At 39.5% G+C, this 25723-nt stretch overlaps 1 protein-coding gene across 3 annotated transcripts in view; it reads right to left on the reverse strand.

Moving 5' to 3' along the window:
- nat16 (N-acetyltransferase 16) overlaps positions 1 to 25723 on the reverse strand; it is a 33618-nt gene that overhangs the window by 5751 nt on the left and 2144 nt on the right. Inside the window, exons 2-3 of one of the 3 annotated variants that reach the window (XM_081599335.1) lie at positions 8941 to 9155; positions 398 to 623 (exon numbers count right to left, since the gene is read on the reverse strand). In XM_081599335.1, the coding sequence (XP_081455461.1) occupies positions 398 to 613 (216 nt within the window). In that variant the 5' untranslated portion in view covers positions 614 to 623; positions 8941 to 9155. Of the gene's footprint in view, positions 1 to 397; positions 624 to 8940; positions 9156 to 17358; positions 17440 to 25723 lie in introns of all 3 variants that reach the window. The other 2 variants (XM_081599333.1, XM_081599334.1) reach the window with 2 other exon arrangements.

Below are 25723 nucleotides of genomic sequence, written 5' to 3' on the forward strand. Positions count from 1 at the left end.
AGGATTTTAAAAGTGTTGATCTGCTGGGACTTTCACACACAGCCATCTCTAGGAATGGCACAAAAAAGAGACACAACTGAGGAGCACACCAGGACAAAATGAACAGATAAACTGTCAGGATGATGGGTTGTTTGAGTTGGTTTTGGGTTTTGTTCATTTCTGTGTTCGTTAGTTCCTTTTCTTTGATTAGATCAGCTGTGTGTCAGTTTAGTCCTTCCTCAGTCACTCTAGTTTTAAAATGTTTCGTAGCTCCAGGTATTCTTTAAGTTAATTTCCTAGTCTCTCTTGTGTGCTCTTGCTCGCCCCCTGTGCCATTTTCTCTCTCTCCTCAGTCTGCCCAGGTCTTTTGTTCCAGCATTCACCCTCCCAGTATTTAAATCCCTAGTAGCAAACTCACCACTTTTCCCTCTTTGCGTGCCAGAATTACTGTGCGGTTGGATTCCTGGAGCCAGCTGGTGTATCTGGTGGGAAGGTAGTCCAGACCACCATAGATGTCCTTGCTCATTGCCATAATTTCATCAAAGTCCTCCTCAGTAGCAACAGCAAACTGAAGACCAGCTTGGGAGGGGGCCTCAGGAAGCTGAGGAATGGTCAGGTTGGTATCAATCTTCATCCTGCAGCAACTGATGAGATAAAAAGTGAGGGAAATGTATTTTTAAATATCACAGAGGAAGACCAGCAAAGACATCCTGCAGCTCTTATGAGTCATAAATTAATTTTTCTGAGCTTAACATGTTCAGTTTTCTAGAAATAGTGAGCAATATTACTGATGGACCAGCTCTTTACTGCAGATATTTGTAGATCATAAAATGTAAATGTGAAAGTGGTGCACAGATTAAAAAAAATAAATCAAGAGGCGAACTTCTAGTAACAGTGGCAAAGGGTAGTTGAATGTGGAGCTGGATCCCTCTCGAAGGCCGATGTGAAGAAATCAGTTTTTATTTCTGCATTGCTTGACAAAAATGGCATCATTTTGTCCTCGGCTTCATGTCGTCCCTCCGTTCTTGTCACACTCTCCTGGACAAACTTCACGAGAGCAGCATGGATAGTTTTGAGGAGCAACGGTTTGAAACTGTGAGTCTAGTGTTGAGGCCAGCAAACCTCTCAAAAGTCAATTAAAAGTTTGCAAACCTTCAAGCCATGCCCGATTTCTTTTAATCTTTTCCTGTCTAAAATAAATAAATGAGTCAAATGAGTGTAATAGATAATTAAGTTTATTTAATCAAGGTCAGAATGTAGGATACTTTTACAAGATAAAACAATGCAATAGTTGTTTTGTACAAAGGTTTTCAACAAAGGTAAATTTGCAAGTACAGTTCTTGGTTGGACTTTTTTTTTAAATACAGCAAAAATATATATAAAAAAGAAAGAATCAAAGATAATGAAAAGGGTCAAAGACTTCTAGTCAAAAGTTTTAGAATACCAATTTTTTTTCCCAGATTTTAATGCAGTTCAAAAATTGCAAATTCAACGAATAGCTTGAAATGGTACAAAGGTATAAGTAGTGAACTGCAAATGTAAAAACAAACAAAAAAACCCCAAAAACAATAAGATTACCCCAGAATGAAAATTAATGTTTATTTCAGGATTATGCAAAGCGACCTTTCTCTCTGAACACAGAATGGGTTAACAATTTAAAGCTGTTCTGCAGCAATTGAAATTGATCAAACCCTAAAAGCTGGTGCTACTAATTCCTAAAGGCCTTCCAGATTCTCTGGATTTCTTACAAACCCCTGTGTTTGCATAAAAGTAGCACTGGAACACACTGTTTGTCATATCCTTGTGAGAATCTGTTAAACAGTATAGTACTGCTGTACAATACTGTATAACACTGGGAAAAAGTCAATTAACAAAGGATGAGAGACAGACCATCATGACACCTGAAAATGTAGGTCTTTCCTACAAGGAAATTGCAAAGAAAGTCAAGGTGTCAGTGAGTACAATGTCCTTCTCCTTCAAAAGGTACATAGAAACTGGGACAAACTGACAGGAAAAGGTCTGGCAGACAGAAAGCCATGACAGATTCAGAGGAGAGGTTTCTGAGTAAACAGAAGGTTCACAGGACAACAGCATAAACAGGCAGATTGCAGCTTAATAGTGATTGCAGTAAGTGGTGAGGACTATCCTAGCACCAGTTTCTCCTGCAGCAAAACAACCTCACAACATGATGCTGCCACTCCCATACTTGACAGTTAGGATGGTACAATCTTCTTCCAACTGTAACATTATGTCATTATGTCCAAACCACATTACCACAGGACATGTCCCCAAAAATGAAGGTCTTTGTCCCTGTGTGCATCTGCAAACTGCAATCTGCCAGTTTATACTTCTTTTGAAGTAATGGCTTCCTCCTCACTGAGTGGCCTTTCAGCCCATGTCGATACATCATCATCATCATCATCATGATGTCTTTGGCTTTTGTTCTTGGGTTGATTTTGGACCAAACCACATTCAACTCGTCTTCTTCCTGAGAAATACTGTATGGTGATCGTACAATCAAATCATGTTTTTACCTACATAAAATTGTGTACAGATGATTCTTCAAGCATCAGTAAATTTTCCCAAGGATGAGTTCTTTCAACTTCCCCATCATGTCAAAGTGTCAAACCCAAAACATTTGACCCAAGAAATACAGTTTAAAACAGTTATACCTGATAGTGACCAAATGTATGTCAACTTTTGAATTTGAGGAAAGTTACAAAAAAAATTTAAAAACATCCTCTCACCACGTTTTCTGGTATTTAGCAAATACAAGTAATTTAGGTAATTCTAACCAGGGGTGAAAGTAGTTTTAAATTCTTGGGGGTACTATGACAAAAAAAAAGGAAAAAAAAAAAAAAAAAATATATATATATATATATATATATATATATATATATATATATATATATATATATATATATATATATATATACACACACACACACACACACATTGCTTCTTTGTGTACTTTGGAGTTTCTGTGCTGATTAATTTTTTTGTGAAGCAATAAAAGCTGGTAGCTCTTGAATTGCTACAAAATAAAGCTGTATTTCCTCCCTTAGCCCACTGGCTGCAATGTTGACACCTTGAGATGCCATGAGACCTAAATTCTGAACACCATGGCATGGAGTGCATCCCAGTTTTCCATGTCTGGCATATAACCATTCATTTTAGCTTTTAAGCTGGTTCTATTGATCCTGTGTCCAGATAGAGGGACAATCAGTAGCCTAGCATCATGACCTGTTTGTTCTGAAGATCCTGCAGCTTCCACTTCTCTTCCTAACATGGCGCCTCCTCACCCTGACTCTCATACTGACAGGAGGAACCACAGAGCACTGATAAGTTAAAAGCACATCTTCTGAAGTTGGGATATTTTTCCTCCAACATGTTCCAGAGAATCACCTCAAACCAGATGTTGGACTGGATTTTATTTCAATGTCATTTGTGAATGTTAGAGCCTCATTTTCAACAGTGGAACTATAAAGGTTGAAAAACTTTATCATTTTGGAGAAAATCTCATCGACATCAATATTTCCACTAAATAAGAGGCAAAAAAACAAAATAGAGGAAAAGCCTCTCAGACTCTGAGCCCGACAGAACCAAACTATTTTTTATATTAGACAATTAATTTAATTTCACATAATTATGGCGGTAGAAGCCATTTGTTTGTTAAGTACTTAATGAAAAATATATACCGTGTTTGATGTTTGTTGTTGACTTATTCTCACAAAGAACGAGGTAATTAGTCCAAGTTTGTCTTTTATTGAACGTTCAGAAATTACAGCGGCTATGATGCGCTGCAGCAAAGGTAAAGAAAGGTAAAATAACTTGCACTCTTTTACTCTCCGTCTCTCTCTGTCATTTAAGCACACCCGTTGCCATGGCAACCTCCTGCGCTTCACAAGCCGACCAGAGATTACGTTAAAAATATAACATTCAGTCCGTTACAATATTAGGTTTGCAGCCTTGATATTTATTTCGCGATCATTAATAAAGCTCTCATGAACACAGCGGTGGTTGATTAGTTAATTTTAAATTCCTGCTTTGCTAGTTACTTTGGTAAAGGAACCGAAACACACAGAATTGCGCAACACCTTGTTGAAACAATAATTACTGAGATTATTATTGTTGTTGAATCATTAATTTGAACACGTTTTGTTGTTCTTTAATAAAGTTATTAACGTTTTGATAAGGAGTCAGAGGAGGACGTGCTGGTCTCAGCGTCCTGGCTGCGTTCAGTTTGTCTCCTAATGCTGAGAACGACTCAAAACCTTCCGCGATCGACATATTGCACCGCTGCTCTAGCAAAACACGAAGAGTTCAGAAACAATATGAAATGAGAAAAAAGGTATTCAATGACTGATTAAGTCTGTTTTAGATTGTTCTTGACAAACTAATTAGTCACGGCTGATTAGTGGGTGAACTCACGGCTGCACAGTGAACCCATTGATTCTTTACAGCATACAGCCGCTCCACTCTCTTGCAGGTACTGCGTACCCCCGCTTTTAGGGGTATGCAGTACCCTGCCGTACCCCCTTACTTTCACCCCTGATTCTAACTAAGCTAAAACAAGAAACGTTTGGTGTGATTGAACTTCAGACAATGACAAAAAATAAATAAATTTATTCACTGAGTGTGGAAACTTCAAACCTCAAAGTGGATTCTGCGCATCTACACTTTTCCTTGAGATTCTAGGACCTTAATTTACAAATAAAACACAAACTTTACTTTCTGAAAAATGGACATTGGGCCACTGAACAACAGGCTAGGACTTTTTCTCTTTAACTGAGGTAAGGCCTTTCTGGTGTTTCTGGTTCAGGAGTGATTTGACATCAGGAATGGAACAGGGTATATATATACATATATATATGTATATTCAGTCTCCAGACTTGGCTTCCTTGTGGGTTCTCAAGACAGCATGGCTGACCTCCAGAGGTTCTTGTAGCTTCTTCATGGATTCATAAGAGCTCCTTTGTGTGTTCCTCCACAGCTTCCTCTTAGGTTCCCCCAGACAGCCTCCGTGTCATCCAGCTGAACTGTGTGCCTCATCATAACAACATCTTGCTTGCTTTGTTTCGGTCCTCCATCAGGGACCACCTCTGCCCAGCTGCGAAGAGTTGCTTTTGTTTTTTGGTTTCTTAATTTTTCCCACCAAGAATTCCCTCTGTAGACCTGGATCATCCTAGGCTCCTGCAACAGAACCCGCATATTACCTAGTCCAATCCACGTATTGACTCCTGAATAGTTTTCCAAGCTTACAAATATGTTTTTCCTTCAAGCCCAGTGTCATTACGTGAAAGATATGAAGAAGTAAATCAAACAGGTAAAGATCCATAAGAGCAGCTACACTAACAAGGAAGGTAGGAAGAGACAACAAATTTGAACAAATAAGCAATAACCCTTCCTTCAGTCCCACCCTGGTCCCTCCACAATTGTATGAATCACCTAACGTGAAGCATGAAAGAAAGGAATTTACCTCGTTTTAAAAAGTGAATTTTAGAATCAGTTTTTTTACGCAGTGAAATCACTTCTTACAATGAGACAGGCACTGCATTAAGCATGAACGGCACTTTCATAGTTAAAAGTTTTGGTTTGCTCCAATAATCATGTCCCAATAAACTATCAAAGGGCCATGTGAGCTGTACGGGCATTTGCAGTCAAAACAAAGTCTAGTCACAACAGATAGACGCAGTTACTCTATGCAGACGCTGGTATTTTCCCATCATGCAGAGGACCTTGGCTGAATAGTCTGGTCCTGTCCTGTCACTGAGCTGGATGCTGTTTTGTTTTCCTGTTTCTGTCTCGCGTTCGCGCACATGCACTCATTGATTCATTGTTCTTTTTATCCTCTCATGCTTCTGCTGGCTTTTTCCATCTGGCTGGCAGTGTACTCCACACCAATGGAATTTGTGAGCAGTGACTCACAGCAGATTCTTATCCAGAGCAACATAAACTTTTGTTGTACTACATGACCAAAAATGTTAGCCAACAATGACTCTTGAAAAAAAAAATACGCTGATGTCAGTTGGGTCAATACAGCTTAAGAGGTAATAATTACGATTCTTAAAGGTACCAGCTTGACGATACAGTTGCATACCACTAACTGAACAATCATGAAACATACACTGGGGTGTAATTAGTTTTTGACTTCTACATCTTGCAATATCAAAACATGATATAGTTTTCATCCCCATTTCAAATACTGTCCAATACTTTTTATTTTTGCAGAGTACTCTCTAACTTGCACAAGTATTTGGTAAAATAACTTACCATTAGTTTTCCTCTTTGGATTATTAAATTTTTATGAAACTATTAATATAAATTATTCTGCAGAACTGCTGAGGGACATCATAAAACTTTGGTTGTCAGGTCCACCCAGGAGTGTGACGTAACTGAGAAGCATTTGGGGGCCAATGATCCTTGTAGATCGTAGTTATGGAGTGGAGGTTGTCTGGTTAGGGAACTTTAAGGTCTCAACTTTGGGTTTTTCAAATGGTGTTGTTCTTCTTCTCACCAGGAACTTAGCAATGCATTGAAGACTGAGATGAAAGTTAGTTCCTTTAAAGGACTCTGCATGGTTGAGTCAAACTGACAAAATCACTTCGCATTGTCATAGCTGTGTGATGACAATTGTGTTATTTTGTTGTCAGCTTCATGACGTCTGTCCCTCACTGTCACAACCCACCCAGGCAAAACTTTCACCTCTGTATCCATGCAAACCTGTTGTGTGATTGGTCTGAATTTCATGTGTGCACTTATTTATGTGGGAAAGGTACTCAGAACACCACTTGTTCAGTCAAAGAGTAGCTTTTGAGGAGCAATTGTTCAAGACCATAAGGATGTACGGAGTGAAATATCAAACTCCTCCTGCTCGGTTCTGGTTCAGTGCAGTGGGAGAACAGCTCACTGATGCTTTTCTTTCTATCTTTTAATGTGAAAAATACAATGAGATTTTGCAGTCCATCAATTATGTCTTCCTCCTCTAAACCCGTGAACTTATAATAGTTGATCCATGATATATACTGCAATGGGATGGGGCGGAGAATCTTGTGGATCATGAAGGGTCTGTCTAAAAACAAACATCCAAACACCACATGACTGCATGTCGACAATTTGCCTTTGAGCCGACCATGCTGGGTCCTTAAGTTGGAGGCCATGGTTCTCAACCAAAAAAAGGTGCACTGCTTCCTCTGCGCATAGTATCAGCCTCTGCTCTAGTTGGAGGAATTAAAGTATCTAGGTATCTTGTTCATGAGGAGGACAGAGCAGCAAATTGGCAGACGAACTGGGGCAGTGTCTACAGTAGTGCAGGAAAATCTCCTGTCTGTTGTGGTAAAGGAAGAGATGAACCAATCAGCATTCCAACCCTCACCTACAGCAGTGATATGGATCATGATCAAAAGAATGAAATTCCAGGTGCAAGGAGCTCGAGCCATGGTTCCTTTCTATTAAACAGATCATCATCCATCAGGAGACCTTCTGGGTCACTCCCTTTCCTGGTTCCCCAGGCACATTCCAATGGAAGGAGACCACAGAACTCGCTAGAGGCACCATCAATATTTTCTGGCCTGGGACTGCCTTGTAATTCCCCAGAAGGACCTGAAGAAAGTTACTTGGAACTGGGATGTTTGGGTTTCTCTACTGGACCTGTTACCTAAGATCCTTAAAGGTTTGCAGCAAGATGCTGCCCATCTTGTGTTGAGAGCATCATCTCTTCTGCCGTCATCTGCTGGGGCAGCAGCATCAGAACCAGGAATTTAAAAAGGCTCAACAATCAGATAAAGAAAGCTGGTTCTGTTCTGGTTTGCCCTACCACCTACATTTCAACAGGACATTACTCTTGATGCCTGGAATATTGCAAACTGTGAAGAAACCGCAATGGAGTCAGCACATCAGTCAGTTAGTACACACGTACAAAAAATTATACCACAGGACACTCTCCATATTTCTTAATGTATGTGAGAGAGGTAAGGCTGCCTCATATCTGATGAGGGATAGAGTGAAATACCTTATCTCCAGTATGCAGAGAAAATGAAAAAAGAATTGCAGGAAGCCTATCAGCTGGCTACTGAAACAGCTCACAAGTCATCTCAGGCACAAGGCTCACTATGATCATTCACTTAAAAACGGAAGATGATGTCTTAGTTAAAAATATTGGCCTGACAAGAAATCAAAGATCGCTGGAAACCTACCACCTAAGCAACCAAGCTTGCCTTTTTACAAAGTTCAAGAAGACAGAAATAACAGTGCCAAAGCACTACATAGAAATATTCTGCTTATTGGTCATGTGATTCAGATACCTGAGCAAAAAGAGCCTGAGACGGTTAAGAAGCCCCTCGTCACAAGAAGGCACTCTGATTGGATCACCCCTATTGCAAAAGTGCAGTGCAAAAAACTAAATTTCAAGAGGGACTCTGAAACTAAAAGTATCAATCTTACCACGCTAGCATCAATCCAATTCCGACTAGGTATTGATATTTTGGATCGATTCGCCCACCTCTACTATCCATCCTCTGCTCATCCAAACCAGCCACACTGTCCTGTCTCTAAAAGGACTTGAGAAGTTTGTAGGAATTAACTGCTGATTATTTTGCACTTAGTTGTCTGTTTTAGTTAGGAAGGCAAGTTTGTCATTTGGTTTTTTTAAATAGGTACGTTTTGGTTAAGGTCTGACAAGGATGGATCCTCCATGTTATGATCTGGTCACCCTTACACAGGCCGCAACAAGGCAATTTGCTTCTTAAAGGCTTTGTCTGTCGTGTTCTTAGGAATCCGTTCAACCCACATGCAGAATCAGACGCCGGACACAAGTTAAAGAAAATAATGATTTATTTACAAGTGAATATAAATAAGAGATGTCTTCTCTAAGGGTCTGGCACTCCACAGGGTCTGAAAGAGGGAGAATGGTTAGGAACTTGCCAAAGGGGTAAATTAGGATCTTGAATAGATTGGTCTTACGGTGTTAGGGGAGGTTAAAGTTTAGTCTCTAGGCTGGGATCCTGCTGGTGATCGGTTAAAGCTGAGGAACCCGAAGGTTTATGTCCAGCAGCAGGCAGGTATGAGCGGTGTCGGGAGCAGCACCAAATGATCGTGCCATTTGTTGAAGATCCAGAAGATGTCTTGATTCTCAGAAAATTCTCCAAGGTGAGGAACCATTAGGAATTCATCAGAACCTGGGGACACAAGGTAAGTTCAAAGGAGAAACTCAGAGGGTTAGTCTTCTCAGAGAGACACCAGAAGCTCAGAGTACCAGTGTTGGTTAATCATCAGACACTGAATGAAGGCTCTGCTGCTCCTTAAATGCTGCTGGCAGCTTGATTGGAAATGCTGCCCAGGTGTGCTGGCTGCCAGATTTCCACGCACTGCCACAGAGATCCTCTAGGGAGCAGATGACTCACACTCACACAACTCAGAACACCCACACTGCAAGATCACGACAGTCTGGACCTTAATTATTGTATCTTCTATCGCAGATACACCGCAGCCTCAATTCTATCAAACTGACCAAGGTCAGCCATAGTTAATGTGTAGTAGCTTACCACCATCAATGTATGAATAGCGTGTTTCCATCCAATTGTCAAGCGAATTTTGAGAAAATATGTAAAATGTTGCAAGAAAGAAAAAACAGAAAATCCAGATTAGGCGTGTCTCCATCTAGTGGTTTGGAGCGGATCAACCAGACTGCACAAAGCAAAATTTCATCAGATGTTGACGCAAATTAGCAAGGACCACACGTCTCAGAAAAGTGGAAAGAGTCCTCCACTCCCATTTGGTTTGGTGTTTCACCACTCCCTTCCCAGGCTGGACTGCCTCTGGCCGGCCACTCAAGGCTGACACTTCTCTTCCGCCGTGCTGGAGGTTTGGACCCTGGAAGTTTGTTAAGTCAGAACTGATTCGGCAATTGTGTTTACATCTCCGCTTTAGAACATTAACTCTTTTTTTTATGTAAAAACGTTTTTGCAATATTGAGGAAGTTATTTTGAGTTTGCATCTTCCATGAACCTTTTCTAATGCTATACTTTAAAAAGCACAGGAAAAAAATGTATGGAAACATGAGTAATGTGTGTGTGAATGGGTGAATGACTGAATGTAGTGTGAAGCACTTTGGGGACCTCTGGCCCTGATCAACGCTACATAAGTACAGGCCATGTACCCTGTCAATGAATCCCAAATAATATACAAGAGAGACAGTAAAACATATTGTATAATTTATTTCTGTCTGCTATCTTTTCTTTCTTTCTTTCTTTCTTTCTTTCTTTCTTTCTTTCTTTCTTTCTTTCTTTCTTTCTTTCTTTCTTTCTTTCTTTCTTTCTTTCTTTCTTTCTTTCTTTTTAGAAAAAAACAAACACATTATAATTTCTCTCTATCTTGGACCATTTTGTCCCTAACACCGTGGCCAGATATTAATGGTAACCCCTAGCAACTTTGTCTTCTAACTTGGAGTTCAAAATCACTCTCAGACTTTTGCTCCTGTCTGTATTTGAAATCTTACTTAAAGGGCCTGAACATTGTGATTATTATGAACAAAGAATAAAGGGTACGGTATCCAAAGTAGCCTAGCCAACTTGGCGCAGACCTCCCAGGTAACATGGACCTATCTGAGTCTTTGCTCATCTACAGAAGTTCTTGGATGACTCAGCTGTGGTTGGCAGTGAGGGTGATGAGGTTGAGTACAGGGTCACCCCCAGCCAACACACAAACATTGAGCCTAAAGCAGACGTCACCGATCCCACCCAGAGGGGGACACCCCCATGAGAGCTCCACCCCAAAAAATCCACACACAACCCCCGCTCCAAACGCCCACATCCCACATGACACCATAACTACTATAAATTTAATATGCCATGCTTTAAGACGATACCTCAGAATTGCTAAGAGAAGTTTACCAATGTTGGTAAAATGTCAAAAACGCTCAAAAATGACCTTTTGATCATAAAAGGTAGACTCTTGTGTTGGTTTTAGGTCATACATCCTAAAGACTTTTACTTGTCTTGGAGGGTTCTACTTGTGTACAAAATTATTGTGCAATTACATAAAACATACACATTGTCCAATTTCACATTTTGATTTTTTTTTTGTGAGAAGTTTAAACAAACAACTCAAAAACCTTCAAATAAACATTTCTGACATTCAAAAAAAAATTGGGACCAATATAGCCATGTTTCTTTTCAATAACAGTGTTAAACTTACCATTCATGGAGTTTCTGTTTGTTGATCTGTTAACGACCAACTAGAGTTGTACCGTCTCCGGTTTAAGAACCTCCGACAAGTTCTCAACTGGGTTCAGGTCAGATGAGGAAGTGGACCATGTTATCATAAGTTTTACACAGAATTTCTGTGATTGTCTGTTGGAAGGTTGTGAACAGCTGTGTCAGAGTATTTCTGTGGAATTCTGCAGAGAATGTTTAGGTCCTGGAGCTCTGCCAGTGGGAATAGTTTTGACGGCATCATGGAGTTCAGTGGTTATTAAAGATACATACTACACAACCTGTAGTACATTCATTTAATTATTTTAAATTCATTTATCAATCCCAAGTAGATCATGAACATGAATAAGCCTTCATGAATATTCATGACTGTTGTCATAAAGCGTCATTCGGTAAATTATGACACTTTTAATACAATTTTGACATTATTCAAAATGTCTTCGTTATGACAACCTGACATTAACCAAGAAATCATTATTGATATAAATTTGTTATAAAATTATTACTGATTGCACTTAAAAATTAGGCAACTTTATGTTATGTTTATGACGACAGTAATAAATATTCATGAAGGTTTATTCATGTTTATGACAGGTGTTATGTCATGTTTATGAAATTGTCATGACAGTCTTATTCACCCCCCCCCCCGCTCCCCCTTCAAATAAAGTGTTACCACAATTTCTTATGGAACATTTATTGATGTACTGCTGCTGCTGTCACTGATTATTGAAATTATTATATTTATTTATTTATATTTTCAATTGATTTGCCAAAGGTTTGGCGGTTTTATTAATATGATCAAAGTTCTCTAAACTAAACCTCAGTATTTGCAATTGTATTTCAGGTGTTGTGTTAACTTCTAATTTTAGTTTTCTTATTTCATTTCAGCTGCCTTTTTTATTCATATAAAGAAGAAAGAATTGCTGGCATATGTACAAACCATTACCACCTCCCACATCATAAACTGCTCCCTACCTCAGCGCCAACATGCTGCGCTGTAACAGGCCATTTAAATTATTGTGTGCCATCCCAGGCACACTTAATATTAATTTTAATATTTCATTTGAAAAACATGTAAGCAACTATAAACTCACATAGTAAGACACTAACATACTCTTATATATTTTATACTATTGTCCTCAATAAACTCTGAGTGATTGTATGGTTGATATGCTGATGATTACTGAGGACTTTCTGAGACATAGTGGACTGCACATACATTTCAGTTTCAACTTTGAAAAACTCCAAAATATTTCAGAAGTGCCCCTTTATATTTTTTTGAGACACTATATAGAACAATTGATGCACAATGTATCAATTGTGTCATTATCAAACATTCATAATGCTATGCCTCAAAGTGGTTATTTAATTGTAGAAATTCATGATCATGATGTTTTATTTTGAGTCATGTTCTATCTGTGTATAGCTTTGTTTTTAGCTTGTTTCAGCGTGAATTACTTTATTAATTGTATTTGTCTGAGGTTCTATATAAATTAAATGTATTTACATATCAACACTAACATCAGTTTGTCAGTCTCTAACCTATCAGTTTTGGTCAGATAAATAAAACTGGGCTGCTGCTAACAGTCCATCTTGTTGGTGTGTGTGTTTGCGTGTGTGCGTGTGTGTGTGTGTGTGTGTGTGTGTGTGTGTGTGCGTGTGTGTGTGTGTGTGTGTGTGTGTGTGTGTGTGTGTGTGTGTGTGTGTGTGTGTGTGTGTGTTTGTGGATGGGAGGTGGCTGCCCTGTGGTTCTTCAATCATACCACACTGATAGTAACGCAGTGCTGGACTAATGGATGTTTAATTGAAGAAGAAAAGTAATGAAGGCATTGTGGTCACTTTTACATGGTGTGAGAAGTGTGTGGAAATATTGTACATATATAACATATGACATGTGCACATATTAGTTATCAGCCATAAAAGCAGTATTAATATTGTACATTGATATTAGCATTCATTTTTATACTGATCCATTCTTATTTACAGGCCTAATGCAAGTAATCACAGAATGCTAACATAACTTTCCCAGTGTTTAAGAGACAGTTATACTGACATAGTAAATGGCTAACAACTAAGACAAGAACAAATGGGCTTATGTATATTTCCAATTTGTGAAATATTCATAATAGTAGACCAAGCACACCTCTTCCAGTTAATGGTCATTCAACAGGATCCAAGCTACATCACAAAATCACTGTCATTAGTAGTTGTATAGTGCACTTAGTGACTTAGTGCACTTGTATTAGGTCCACTAGGGAGACAAGAGAATCCTCCTTCCCTGCTTTCACAACCTGTTGGTCAGACGTCAGCAGCAGGCTACATGCACTGCACCAGGCAGAGGGTTCCCAGTTCCCACAGGCAGACCAGAGCTCACCTATATATTGGCAAAACAGGATTTTTAGTGCATTTATAGAAAGCTCATGCCACCCTATAAGAGAGCAGCCTTGGGCAGCTGCTCACACCCCCCATATCAGAAACCAGGTTTCATCCTCCTTCAAACATTTTGCCATCATCGCTGTCCTAAAGAAACACCCCACGACTGGACTGGACGTAGGGATCCGATCACGTGTTTTCAAATGTGATCATTATGCAAAAACTGATTTACTTAGTGTAGGTTCAAGCAAAGTACTTGCAAATCAAGTATCTTAGCGTGCAGGTAAGTTACAGATATATGCTGCCACTTTCTGGTTCTGCTAAATGAAATGAACAAAATTGCATAGGCCTTTAAAGTCTTTAAAGTTTAATATGTAAAGCCTTTGATGGATCAGATCCAGTGTTTCTCAACCCTGGTCCTCACTGCCCCCCTGTCCTGCATGTTTTAGGTATTTCCCTTCTGCCACACACCTGAATTGTATCTCTGGGTGATTAACAGGCTTCCGCACCACTTGATGGTCATGCAATAATTTGAATCAGCTGTTCTGGAATAGAGGCACATCTAAAACATGCAGATCAGGGGGGCAGTGAGGACCAGGGTTGAGAAACGCTGAGGTAGACTGAAGAGGTGGTGAGAGCAGCATTTCTTTTTGATTGATTTGTGTATATTTTGCCTATTGCCTGTGACTGTTGCTGGTGAGGAGAGAGTTTCAGGACTCTGAAACGGAATAATAAAAAAAATAAAATAAAAACTGTTTCAGGTCCAGTTTGTCTCCAGACAGGCTTTTGCAGTCTTCCCACGTTGTCCATTGAAAATCAGTGAAGCGATTCAGACGTTCTTCAACACGTTCTTCAACACGTTCTTCAACACGTCTGAATCAAAAGATTTAGCAGGTCTCTGCAAAACTTTATCTACTTTTCCAGTAAAACTCTGCCTGGGCTCTAGGTGAGTCAGTCAAATGTGATATTTGAGAATAGTTTGGGTTTCCAGAACTTATTTGTTCTTATCTTGATCAGAAACCTGTTTTCACAAATTTGAGAGGATTATTATAAAGCTGTATATGTCAAAAGTTTAACATTTTATTTCACAGTAATCAACGTATCTTTAAGTGTCTATGATTTTTACATTTCAATAATGTGTAGAATTAAAGAAAAAATTAAAATAGTAAGATTTGCACTTTAGTGCATTTGTACTATCTGCAGACCGCTGCTGTCATGAAGTGGGGTTGGTGATGAGGAAGAGTTGGAGGCACAGGGTGAAGGAGGAAAAATGATTTAAAGTGGTCAGAAATCCAGAAAACACTCAGAAACAACCGACACAACATGGAGCAACAATACAGGATCCAGCCAGGAGCAGACAACACAGGTCAGGTTAAATACTGACTGGAGATAATCAGGAAACTGGAACCAATAGCGAACAACATAAACCAGTTGGGTAAATCAACCAAAATACAAAAACCTCACAGCTGCATGTAGAATTCACCTGCAGTAAATATTGTGCTGGTACCAATATTGGACTAAAGGAAGCAAGACAGTTGCATCCCTGTAAAGTTTAATATGTAAAGCTTTCGATGAATCAGATAGACTCAAAAGATTGTGATGACAGCAGGTGAGAAGACTGGGACGGGGGATTCATTTTTTGTCATGGGACCCCTGACAACAGCCATCAGGGAAGTCTATCTAATTAGTTCATTTTTCTTCTGTGCTGTTTGTCTGGACAGTCAAAAGTAACAAACCGACACAAAATGCTTTTTCAGCTTCCACAACTCACATAAGCCATTTATCATGTCTTTGCTATTCCTCTAACGCCCTGCAAAGTACTCATGTGCCTTCTTGTCTTTCACACCTACGAGTAAGCAACAAAACTATATCAATTCATCTGACAAATCAAATATTCAAACACTAATTACTCACTTCCAGAGCCTCCTCTGAGCCAATCTGTGACAAAATAGACTAATTTTCTTACAACGGACATAAAAAAAAGTGTGAGCCGTAAGAGTCAGTACCTCTTTGTCATGTAAAAACGTATGTGTTTAGAAAAACAGTGAACTCCTAAGAAAGCATCACAAAAAGCATATGGTAAATAAAATCACCTTAAATATTTCAAAGTAAAAAAAAATAGTTAAAAATAGGTAAGTAGGAGAAGAGTTCCTGTTAATATGATGTAGTAATTGCACTGGGAGATCTGAATACTGGTGATGCATGTGTTCAGCAAGAAATGCACTCAGACAAAAGCTCCTACGAATGGCTGCAAACGGCATCATGGAGAGGCACAGTGATGATGTTTGGAGCACCGGAAAGAGGAGATTCTTAAAGAGACAGACGTCAAATTGCAAAGTCAAATTTCTTTTCTTTTAGGTCATATTTGATGTATGGAGCATTTTTTAAATAATTGAAGGTAACATATAACTACATGATTGTGCTATAAAATGCCAATATGTCCCAGGAAGATACATTATACCACCCCTTTATCATTCATCATGTTTTGGTATTGTTGCGTAATACTTAACATATATTTACATTAAAGTGTGTTCGTCCACTCCAGTGGTAATAGCAGGGCTGTCCCGTGTCGATCCTATTTTTTGTTCTCTCCCTTCTTCAACACGTCTGAATCAAAAGATTTAGCAGGTCTCTGCAAAACTTTATCTACGTTTCCAGTAAAACTCTGCCTAAAGGGGTCCTGTGGTGGCACAGGGGTTAAGCACAACCCATGTATGGAGGCCTTAGCTCTCGTGGCTGTCACAGGTTCAATTCCCAGCCTGGCGACCTTTGCCGCATGTCTTTCCCCTTCTCTCATTACCAACTTTTCTGTCAATTAACTGTCAAATAAAGGCCACCAGAGTCAATAAAACCTTAAAAAAAAATAAAAAAAACTCTGCCTAAAATGTTTTGGGTATTCTGCTAAAAAACACAATTTCAAAATTGCTGTTTCCATTAAATATAAAATGCAATTAAAATCACACATGAACTGGTCATAAGAAACTGAAGAAACCCCACACAGTTGTTTTGAGCCTACAAACTGGGTTGCTCTTTGCCAGTCACATGGAGAGGACATCAGTGCCATGACCGACTATATCAACTAAACACCATCATCACCAGATCAGTGAGACGCTTCCCTAAAACAAACCCTGGTTCACCAGTGAAGTAAAGGAACTATTGAACATGAAAAAAAACCTTTAAGGAGCGAGACAGGGAGTTATACAGAAGCAGCTCAAAGTCAAGATTACAGACAGCAAGAAGGACAGGAAGAATCTGGAGAATAAACTGTAGAGGAAGAATATCAGAGATGTGTGGTCAGGAATGAAGAAGATCACAGGCTTCAAGCAAAAGGAGGATCAGGTAGATGGAAGTTTGGACAGAGCAAATGGGCTGAACACACTCTTCAACAGGTTCAGATCATCAATGTCCTCTCCTGTCCCCAACCAGACAAACGTCCCACCTTCCTCTGACCCACAGCTCTCCTGTCAAACCTCAGATGTTTTATCTTCCACCTCAGTCATGGATTCTTCTGCTTCCACACGTTTGTCTTCAACCAAATCAGGAGATGCTGCTGCTCCCTTTACCTCCAACTCACACTTTTCTGTGTCTAGAAGTCAGACAAAGAGGCAGCTGGAGAGATTGAACCGGAACAAGGCTGCAGGTCCAGATGGTGTCAGCCCCAGAGTGCTGAAGGGGTGAAGCTGCAGAGCAGCTCTGTGGGATTCTGCAACATCTCCTTAACTTTAACCTGACTCAAGAGGAGTTTCTGTTGTTGTGGAAGACATCCTGCCTGGTTCCAGTACTGAAGAAAACTCACCCATCAGTCATCAACGACTATAGACCAGTTTCCCTGACATCCCACATCATGAAGGTCCTGGAGAGACTCCTGTTGGCCCACCTGAGTAAACAGACAAGCTCATATCAAGATCCCCTGCTGTTTGCTTATTTCCGTGGAGTTGGAGTTGATGATGCCATAATACACCTGCTTCAACAAGCCTACTGTCATCTGGACAGAGCAGGCAGCACTGTGAGGATTGGTGTCCTTTAACACAAGTCAGCCTGATCTGCTTTGTCAAAAACTCCAGAAGACACAGGTGGAGGCCTCAACAATCATTTCAGTGCACTGTGTAAAGAAATTTCCGTTTTGGCTTCATTTTAGTCCTCTTTGTCTTATAAACTTATACCGTACACAACTCATCCAGTGGCTCCCAATGCTGTTTAGATTTGGTGCCAATTTAGGCGACATTTTAAATTCATTCTCACATCCCTGTCATTAACACCCATACGTTCCTCCTTCTTTAATGGACACCAATTTTTCATTTTGACATGATAAAGGTATTAAGCAATTGAGTGAACTTTATTCAGATAGGATATTTGTTAGTTTCCCCAATTTATCTCATAAATTTGACATCCTCATACCTCACACCTTTTGATATTTTTAAATTCGCAATTTTGTGTCAATTTTTTTTTTTTTATAATTTCCCTTTTGGCCTGGGCAGGAGGGTTTACTTCACCCAGCACAGAGGGGGGATGATGTTATACAAATCGATTCATAAACCTATCTAAAACCAAAGGTTCATGACAGAAGGAACTGGGAAGACACCTTAGTGACAATTTTTGGGAGCGAGGATTTAACAGGGTATGACTTGAACTAATTTCATTTAAAGTGTTGCATATAATTCACTATTCCAAGCTGAGGCTCTCAGAAGATGGATGTGATAAATGTAGTGGTTCTCTCTGCAGTTTTCTTACGTTATTTTTGGAGGGCTTTTCGGTTTTTGTCTTCCGTGCTTGGGGTGAATTTGCGGCCCTCCACTCATGTTGCAATCTTTGGGAGTTTCCAGACCCCTCGTTCCACTTACATTTCATGAAAAATTACATTATTGCACATACTTCATTAGTAGTATGAACAATAAAATCTATACTATTGCACTGGAAGTCTCCAATGTATCTTTCTGTAGCTAAAAGATACAGAAAGATATCTTTCTGTATCTTTAACAGGACATACTTAATACAGTGGCAGGCCTTTAAATCTTATTTTACATATTTATCTGTGCTATGTAGTACTGCTTTGTTTGTTTTCACTGTGCTGTTGCTAAGAAGAGTTGGGGGGTTTTAGGGCAGAGAGGAAGTGTTTTACCCGTTTCAGTTGTTTTAGTTGTAGTTTAAATGCCATTTATTCCATTTCCAAAGCCCAAAGGGAGTCTAGAAAAATGCAAGAGATGCATCAAGGCTTGCAGTCGACCTCATGTCCAGTTGAATAAAATGGAGATCTGCGGCATCTCCCTCCTGATCGTCTTTATGAAGGTAACTGGTAGTAAACATCCCATTTTTTGTCAGAATGACACTGTACGATTGATAGTCAACTCAAAGATAAATATGGGAAAATAGTTATACTTGATTTTATGTAGGTTAATAATTCCATATGTAGCTCTAGAGTAGCACAGTAGTCCAGTAACTGCTGTATTTACATGTGAGCACCTTTTTATGCTGCTGTTTATTTTTAAGCATTCTCCTGAAGTCAAGATTTTCACAAGCTCATATTATTTAAGTCATTACTCACCCGCTTTTGCAAGTGCAAAATGTGTCCAACAGCGTTCACACTCATGTCCAACGAGACTTTGGATTCCTCATCATTCTTCCTTTGCTTGCAAAAGACTTGGGTTATAATGATGACTTCTCTGTTGTTTCCCGCAAACAACCTTACAGACCTGATGTACCATTCTTTGGAGAATTTTCTTGGCTCTGTGTTGGCTAATAAGACTCACAAAATGTCTCGGGTAGCACATTGAGTTTCACTGTCTCTGCCATAATAACACTGTTTGTTTGTCAGAGGTTTGCTTAGGGGCATGAGCCGACGTCATGTCAATTATTAGGTAATCCTACAGCTCAAACTGGCATTGTAGGGGGATATTTTTCATTTATTTTTCAATATTTTTATTTCATATTTGTTCTATCCATTATCTGATCACATCTGTCCTGGCAGGGTTGCGAGGGGGGCTGGTGCATATCAACAGGGGAGAGGCGGGGAACACGCTGGACAGGTTGCCAGTCCGTTGCAAGGCAACACGGACCGAGCCGGGTCTGTGGAAACACCATCACTTCAGAGCAAAACGGAGCTGCTGAAGTAGAGCCAGTGGAAAAGGGGCAATAGTTATTTTATTGTGCTATAAAATCATACTATGTGCCTGGATAATACATAATACTGCCCCTTTAATAAATCACATTGAGGCATAACATACTCCCGTTATTTTGTCCTTTCTGATAAGTACATGTTGTACATGTTGTCCATATTCATATTCATGCTAAATGGACTGCGTCTGCTCTGATGCTCATTTTGCTAAGGCAATCCTGGTTGCTTGTGCTATGACGTTTACACCTGTTTTTATACGCAACAGGTGTATAAAAACCTGTTATAAAAGGTATAAAAACTTTGAAGAGGCCTTCAAGGTTCTTATGGGCCTGTTACAGAACAGGCCCATAAGGCTAAGGTGTATATACTATAAACACCATCACTGTTGTAGCGCCTCAAGGAGACCCCAGTGGTGTTTGTCCACATAAGTAGGTGTCAATAAATTGAAATAATCAATTCAAATATGTACTGATGTGTCACAACTGAAAATTAATTTGGCACATACAAAATAGTCAACTATCACTTGTTAACCAAAAGCCCAGTAAATGACAGAGAGCACACCATTCATCTCTACTGACAAAAGTATAACACAGTGGTGTCCAAAGTTGGTCCCCGAGGGTCGGGATCATCCCTGATTCAACACAAGTGGATCTAATAATGGATCTTTAACAGGCCTCTGCAGAACATTGACATCCTGAGAGGGAGAGAACTTAAACATGCAGAATGCCAGGCCTTCAAGGTTCGACTTGGCATTCTCCTCATCGCTCCCTGTCTAGCTCTCTTTAATCCTTGAGGTATTCTTAGGCTGTATCCACAGCAGGAAAGTCCATTGGTCCACTTGTTTAGTCCAGACCTAAAACAGACTTTATTTCTTCGGCTTAGTGTGGTTTGCTTTCACAATGTACTTTTTAGCAAGCAAACTGTACAGTAGTTATGCTGTATAGCATAGTATGTAGTGCATGCTATTCATCGACTTCAGTTCAACATCTAAGGCCATCATTCTGGAGAAGCTCATTGTGAAGCTACATAACCTGGGATTTTCAACATCCATCTGTCTTCGGATCAGAGACTTTCTCACCAACCAGCCTCAGTTGGTGAGAATAAGTAACTGAACAGCCGCCGCCCTGGTCCTCCCACAGGTACACCACAAGGCTGTGGGTTTAGTCCAGTTCTATTTACTGGCCATCTATTTACTGGATGGCATCATCAATCACCAATGATTGTGTAGCTATCCACTCATCTAACAGGGTTTTAAATTTCCTAATACCACCATAGAGGGGTTGACAAGAAACAATGATGAGGCCCTCTAGGGAGGAGATGCAGTGGTGTTCAGTGAACAACTTTGTTTTTCAACACACCAAAACCAAAGAGATCATAGTGGACTACAGGAAGTCCAGGAGGACAGTGCACACACCCGTTATCATTCAAGGGGAAGGGGTAGAGTACGTGGACAACATCAAATTCATGGACGTCCACATCACCTTGGACTTGACCTGGTCGCTGAGCACCTCTTTTCTGACAAGGAAGGGCCCAACAAAGACTCTTCTTCCTCAGGAAACTGAGAAGGGCTGGACTCCCTGCTCAGTTGATCAAAAACTCCTACAGAGCCAAGACTGAGAGCATTTTCTGCCTCAGTATGACTGTGTGGTACAGCAACTGCACAGTTCAGGACAAAGAGGACATGGCCCGGGTGGTGAAAACTGCCCAATGGATTGTGGGGAGCCACTTACCAAACCTCGACTTAATATATGCTGGCAGACTGCAAAGGAAGGCCAGTCGTATTTCTGTTGATCCCACCCCCCCAGAACACAAACTGTTTGTATTGCTGCCGTGTGGAGAAACGGTACAGGTACAAAAAGACAACAACCACGCGGCTAAGGAACAACTTAGCGACCTTCTGTCGCCACTGCAGAAACAATCACATCCATTTGCTTCACTTTAAGGTCTTTGTATGTTCTAGAAACATAATGATAAATAAAAGACGTATGTCTCATAATTGTAAAAAAAGCTGCCGAGTAGACGATGATTACACCGATTGGACAGAAAAGACAGAGCACAGACCTGGATATAAAACAAACATGGAACCTCTGTGAGCTGCAATTCTGTTTTTACTAGCAATCCCACTTTGAATGTCAAGAGTAGCTCAATCAATGCAAGTTTTGTGATATATTTCTAATTTTGGAACGGCGTCTCCAGTCACACGCTGCAAGCTGAATGAGACAGTATCCTCTACACGTCCAGACCCACAACATCCTGACAGCAGGAGACAGCAAGTCAGGTATGATTTCAGCACAATCAGTACATGCATTGGTAGCATTCGCAACATTGAAGGACTAATTTTTCCCATGATGCAACAGGTTATTGTGAAGTATAAAAAGGCTTATGGTTCAGATTGAGGCAGGTCTGAATTCACACCAGGAGCGAACCATGCAGGAGTTAATGTGGAAGCGGACCGAGACGACCTCAGAAAGCGGGTTTCAGTGCAGCTGTTTGGTCTGCTCCGTGGTTCGCTTGAGTGCATTCATACAAAACATTATGAACCAATGAGGAAGCAAACTCTGGTGTTTAAAGAGGCAGGACACCCTACAATGCTGTGAAGTAGAAGTATCATCAAACATTTGCTAAACCTGTCCCTGTTGTTGGGGGCAGATGCTCCAAGATCTAATGTGGTGTCCAGCAGTCATTTTAAAGACTGTTCATGTATTGAGACTTCTGATAAAACTATCCAAGACTATAGTGCGCTAACCAGCCTTTTCTGCACATTTCAGGTTGAATTAAAGGTTGCAATTTTTGTATTTTGTTGATAAAACCCATTACGAGACTCCATTTGTGCGTGCATTTGTCTTAATACTCCTTTCTCTTGTCTTGTTTGCAATAAGCCATTATACTTTGTTTATCTTGTTTTGCTTTCAGTTGTGTTCCCTTAGCTAAGTTGCCCCATTTTATGTACCTTAAGCAGATATTCAGCTGTTGACATATCTGTTTCATGTTTTAATTGTATTTTTTTCAAAAGCCGGTGCACCAACTGCTGTACATTTATCAGAATATAAACAATACATTAAAATGATATGCATATTGGTCAGACCAGGAATTTAATCACCAAGTACGCCACCTGTCATCCTGCATAGTCCACTGGCCACAGCAATGGTGAAAGCCACTGATTAGAAGAAAACTCTAAGCACGTCTAAGTCCAGCCCACTGACACAGTACACCAAGCAGAAACGGAAACTAGAGACCAGTGAGTATCAAATCCACTGTCCAGATAAAGTCAACTTTCCTGAAGAACATGAGAAAGATGGACCTTCAAAAATCAACTGCTAAGTTAATGTTCCAACAACCCCTGCAAACAACTTAAAAAGAACTAGTCACATGACAATGGCCTCAGTCAGACCCCAGTTCTGAACTAAGACTGAATAAACAAAATGCAGGCAAGTTGAAGAATAAAAACTTGAACAAATACAGTACGAATAAACAGTCTGTGAAATAATACGCAGGGTCATTTAATCTGCTGGCATACATTTTCAGTCATCAAGAAACATCCTAACACCCAAAAGACGTGAATTCTAAATCTAGGAAACAGACACAACAAAATCCATCAATTCAACTTTTTAACATTTACTTATGACAAGAATCGTAAGACATATCAAATATACTATTTCTATTCATGGTTTGGTTTAAATTATTGATCAATTTGCTCATTGTTTTCTCAATTTACTAGTTGTTTGGATTTTTAAAGGGGCAGTATAATGTATTTTCCAGGTACATACTGCAATTTTAGAGCATAATCAAGCAACTACATTGTTATAAAAATGCTATATATATATTTATATATAAAAAATATGATATTTTTACTTCCTAATTTAATGCCTTGAAATTGGGCCTGTGTCTCTTTAAAGACTCCTCTTTCTGACACTCCGCCTTCAGGAAGTCATCACTACTTGGCTCCTCTGTTAACCCTTTAACAATGTCTTTATCAGCATGTTACTGAGAAGCGGTTCCTATAGAGAGCCCAGCAGCTGTGCAGTTCCAGCAGGTGTTTGCTGATTGCTGCTGGCTAGTCTGAAGGAGCAGAGTGGGGGCGCTGTGTGGGGGAGGGCTTCTCTATGAGGTGGAACTCCAAGGAGGCGTTTCATCTCGAAGGCGGCGCTAAATCTAACCAGGCGCTTTGCACAGCTGATTGGTTGCCATGGAGACTAAAGGATTTCTCAAACATGAACAAATAAAGACAACTCTCTATGTATGCTTTTGATAAGGGAATAACATTATAACATGATGGAAAGCTCAAAAAAGTCAATTTTACATAATACTGCCCCTTTAAAAAAATAATAAAAAAACAGAATTGTACAAAGCATCATCACAGTTATTCGGTCAAAGGTGATGAGATAAATTGTTACATAAAGAGTGTTCAAATGTAAGTTAATTGAAAAGAAACAAACATTACATTTTTAGGAAGCTTCAACTATAAAGTATTTTAAAGAATAAAATGACTGAGTGCATATGCCAAATAATCTTCTGTATTAAAACATTCCCTAAACACTCGCCTTGAGATTATTAAAAATTATTAAAGCTGCCTCATGCTTGCATTCGTAGGAATAATTTATTGCTCTTTACATTTCTATCTTTCTTACTACATTGCGATACTTCAATGTAGCAGTGCATTGTCTTTCAATAAAAGACAATGAAAGTAAAGAAGGAACAGAAAAAACTAATCAGTGTTGTAAAACGGAGTAGATATTTACAGTGAGGTAATTATTTTTCCCCAGTTGACTCAACACTTTTATTGACGGTGCTGAAAAACCTGATCTCTTTAAAGATTCTTCCTGGGGAAATTATATTTGCCTTGACCGTCCCGGTGGCTTCCAGGCTTATAATTGTGGGAATTGTGATGGAGGCTTCATGGTTCAGTCCCCACTGCAGCCAACCCCATGCAGTGACTCCTCCTGCATGGGGTTGGCTTCAATAAATTACAGTAAACATGCCTATGGCGCTTGTTTGTCAGATTAAAATACCAAGCTTTCAGCAGGTCCATCTGAAAATGCTTTATTTATTGGTTTGAAGTAATATTTCATCTAAAATGTTTTTTGTGCTACCATAAGCAAAAACAATCATCATAATTAGCAGAAATATAATCTTTAAAACATAAAGATAATTTGTGTTTCACTTATTGAATTAAATCGCTGGAAAAAATGAATTTCTCATTGATATTTCAGTATTTTAAATGGGTCTGTATATGATATGTAAAATATAATATTTATATTTCAGAACTTTTCTTTTACATTTTTGGGCTAAAACAGTAAAACCTTGGCATTTCTATCTTATAACCGCCTAAGCCAAATCAGAACTTCCACATTTTAAGGCCTAGTCCAAACCTCATGTCACGTGTGTCCAACACAAGGACAAATCCAGCCACCAGAAGTTCCTGTGTGGCCCTCTAGACTATAGAAACAGAACCTTCAGTATTACAGTTGTCTGCTTAAATATTATTTTATCAGTTAAATCAGCAGTTTTGTCTGCATGCCGCCTTTCATTAACGTGAAAGGATGTTTGATATCATTTCATTTCAAAGCGTTCTCATGAATGCAGACAGCTATTTATTAATATTTTAACAGTTTGTTAATGTCTCGTCAATACGTTCCGCTATAACTGGCCCTTTGAGGCCGATCTCGATCTTGGTGTGGGTCCAAATGAAATGGAGTCTGACGCTCTTTCTGTCCATCCATTAAGACGCTCCTGGTGTTTCCATACACTCCCTGCTCATCCACCACAGGCTGATACTCTGACTCTTACAGCTGATCACAAAGTGCTTAGTATGTATCATTACTGAATCTCACCTTTAAAAAAAAGATGAAATCAGTCTGGTAGTTTAGGTGTTATTGTAAAGAAACTTTATGGTTTTGTTAACTTTTTAAAATCTAATTTGTGCAACTTTTAGAAGTAAATATATAAACATGACAGATCCTCGCTCTGATTTAAGGTTGGAAAACATCCAAAGTATATCCAGTCACATATCTATCCGTCATCAGGGCTGTCCACTGAGTCCTCTGCTGTT

Source organism: Poecilia reticulata, chromosome 18 (assembly GCF_904066995.2).
Source record: "Poecilia reticulata chromosome 18, P_reticulata-male-v2, whole genome shotgun sequence".
NCBI classification, from domain to species: Eukaryota; Metazoa; Chordata; class Actinopteri; order Cyprinodontiformes; family Poeciliidae; genus Poecilia; species Poecilia reticulata.